Below are 2,351 nucleotides of genomic sequence, written 5' to 3' on the forward strand. Positions count from 1 at the left end.
GTGTGTGTGTGTGTGTGTGTAAGTGCGTTGTGTTGTCATAACCTTAAAATGTGTCACGAAGCAGTGGACTCAGGAGGCCATCAGTTTTGGGGCATATGGAGTTACTGGTATAATCTTAAAGTATGTTCCTTTACGTTGCTTTTGATGAAAAAAATACCCATCTGTCTTGATGGATGTCGGCATATTTCCGATTGAAGAGGTTAGGGTCGCTTAGTATCAGGGCACAAATTACCCAGAAAATGGCCGCCAAAGTTTTGTGACTTCCAGAGTTGTAGTATCCATGGAAACTACAAATTTACCATTTCTTGCGCCTTTGCACAATGTTTTTCAATACAACCCATGCAGGAATGTGTCTTAACACTATCCGTACGTCGTGTTTTACTTTGGTGTCCGTACGATGTGAGGAACTCTGTGCCATAACTTTCCAAAGAAGAAACTTAATTGAGAAATACTGGAATTTTCAAAGAGATCTTCTCACTAAAAGTATTCTAAACTGTGAAGAATACAATCCCGGGGTACAAAATGACCCCCAGGGCGTACGGATAGGTTTAAAGTGGACATAATATTAACATTCATGTTTCTATGACTGAGTTCATCCCTCGTTCCAACTCTCCCCACGTGCCAGAGTTCCGCTACACTGACGCCATATCCCGCGCCGTGAGCAACATCTCGCTCCTGGACAGCCTGGTCCAGGCTGACTGGGTTCCCTCTGATGACGCCCTTGTCTTCGTGGACAACCACGACACACAGAGGTCGGACGACGGCACTGCCTTCAACTTCAAGGTACCGCGCAGAGATTTTACAAAGTTCTAAGTGCCTCAAAGTACCGTGCAGAGATCACTACCTTAGAATTACAAAGTTCTAAGTGCCTCAAGGAACCGCGCAGAGATCTCTACCTTAGAGTTACAAAGTTCGATTTGAATCTGATGACATCTTTGGCCGTTATGAGTCACTAAGACCGTGAGGTTAGAAACCAAGTTCTATCTGCTCTTTGAAATAGTAAGATTATTCGGAGTCGTTATCAAGATATCCAAAGAATTGCATTAAAAAGGCTTAATTAACAAGTTGTGAATTTTCTCAAACTAGGTACTGAGCACGTCTCTCTCTCTCTGTCTCTCTCTCTGTCTCTCTCTCTCTCTCTCTCTCTCTCTCTCTTTCTTTCTCTCTCTCTCTTTCTTTCTCTCTCTCTCTCTCTCTCTCTCTCTCTCTCTCTCTCTCTCTCTCTCTCTTGCCCTTTTTAACTCCCAGTGGAGCATAGGTGATCAACAACATTTCTCCAGCTTCGAAGCCTGTCTTGTGCGTCCTTTTCTAGCTGTTTCCATGATGTCCCCGCCTTTTCCATTTCCGCTTGTACCGCTCGCCACTATGTCATCTTTGGTCTTCCTTTCCGTTTTCCTTGTGGATTCCACGTCAATGCCTCTCTGATGATGCTTGTAGGGGGTCTCCTCAGGGTGTGTCCTATCCATTTCCAGAGACCACTACCTTAATTAGAATTACAAAGCTCTGTCTAATGACATCTTTGACCGTTTTGAGTCACTTAGACCATGAGGCCAGAAAACAAGTTTTATCTATTCTGTCGAAATAGTAAGATTGTTCGGAGTCGGTATCAAGACATCCAAAGAACTGCTTTAAAAAGGCTTAACAAGTTGTGAAACTTAAAATCTCTAAAGTCAAATGTCTCAAAACTAGATACTGAGCTCGCAGAACTTTGAAATTCTGGGGTAGCGAAATATTCCGATTATATTGTACATGTAGTGCGCCGTTGACCCATTTCGAAACGTATTTAAATCTGATTCTAGCCTTGTTGACCCGCATTTGACTCTTTGTTTATAATTTTCCGATTTTATATATCTAGATCATATCTGAAGTATCTCAAGTCTTGTTTGTTTATGACTAACAATGCGAAAACGCACCCCTCCCTTAAAAATAGGCATAAATAATAACCGAGGAAAGAAGAAAAAACCCAACAGAATCCAGTGAGAGAATTAATGGTCATGTCTTTTTCTTTCAGAGCCCCAATCCATACACTCGAGCAGTGGCCTTCACCTTGGCCTACAACTACGGCTTCACTCGTATCATGAGCAGCTACTACTTCCTGTACCGCTCACAGTCGCCGCCCCATGTGGGCGGGGTCACCAAGGACGTCACCATCAACGCTGACGGGACTTGTGGGAACGGCTGGGTCTGTGAGCATAGGTGAGTGACACCCCCCCCTCCCCCCACCCCTAAAAAAAATCAACACGTGAGTGGCACAACTACAGCACGCATCTCTTTGTTCTATCCATCTGTCTATCTTTCTTTTTTTCTCTCTTCCTCTCTGTCTGTCTGTCTGTCTGTATGTTTGTCTGTCT

General features: G+C 43.7%; 1 protein-coding gene across 1 annotated transcript in view; it reads left to right on the forward strand.

The window, feature by feature from the left end:
• The window catches only part of LOC101850576 (protein mesh), a gene marked incomplete in the record, with an annotated part of 34,230 nt that overhangs the window by 27,012 nt on the left and 4,867 nt on the right, over positions 1-2,351 (forward strand). The window contains 2 exon segments of the mRNA XM_013084788.2: positions 626-783; positions 2,012-2,196. Of these exon segments, the coding sequence (XP_012940242.1) occupies positions 626-783; positions 2,012-2,196 (343 nt within the window).

Source organism: Aplysia californica, unplaced genomic scaffold, assembly GCF_000002075.1.
Source record: "Aplysia californica isolate F4 #8 unplaced genomic scaffold, AplCal3.0 scaffold00317, whole genome shotgun sequence".
NCBI classification, from domain to species: Eukaryota; Metazoa; Mollusca; class Gastropoda; order Aplysiida; family Aplysiidae; genus Aplysia; species Aplysia californica.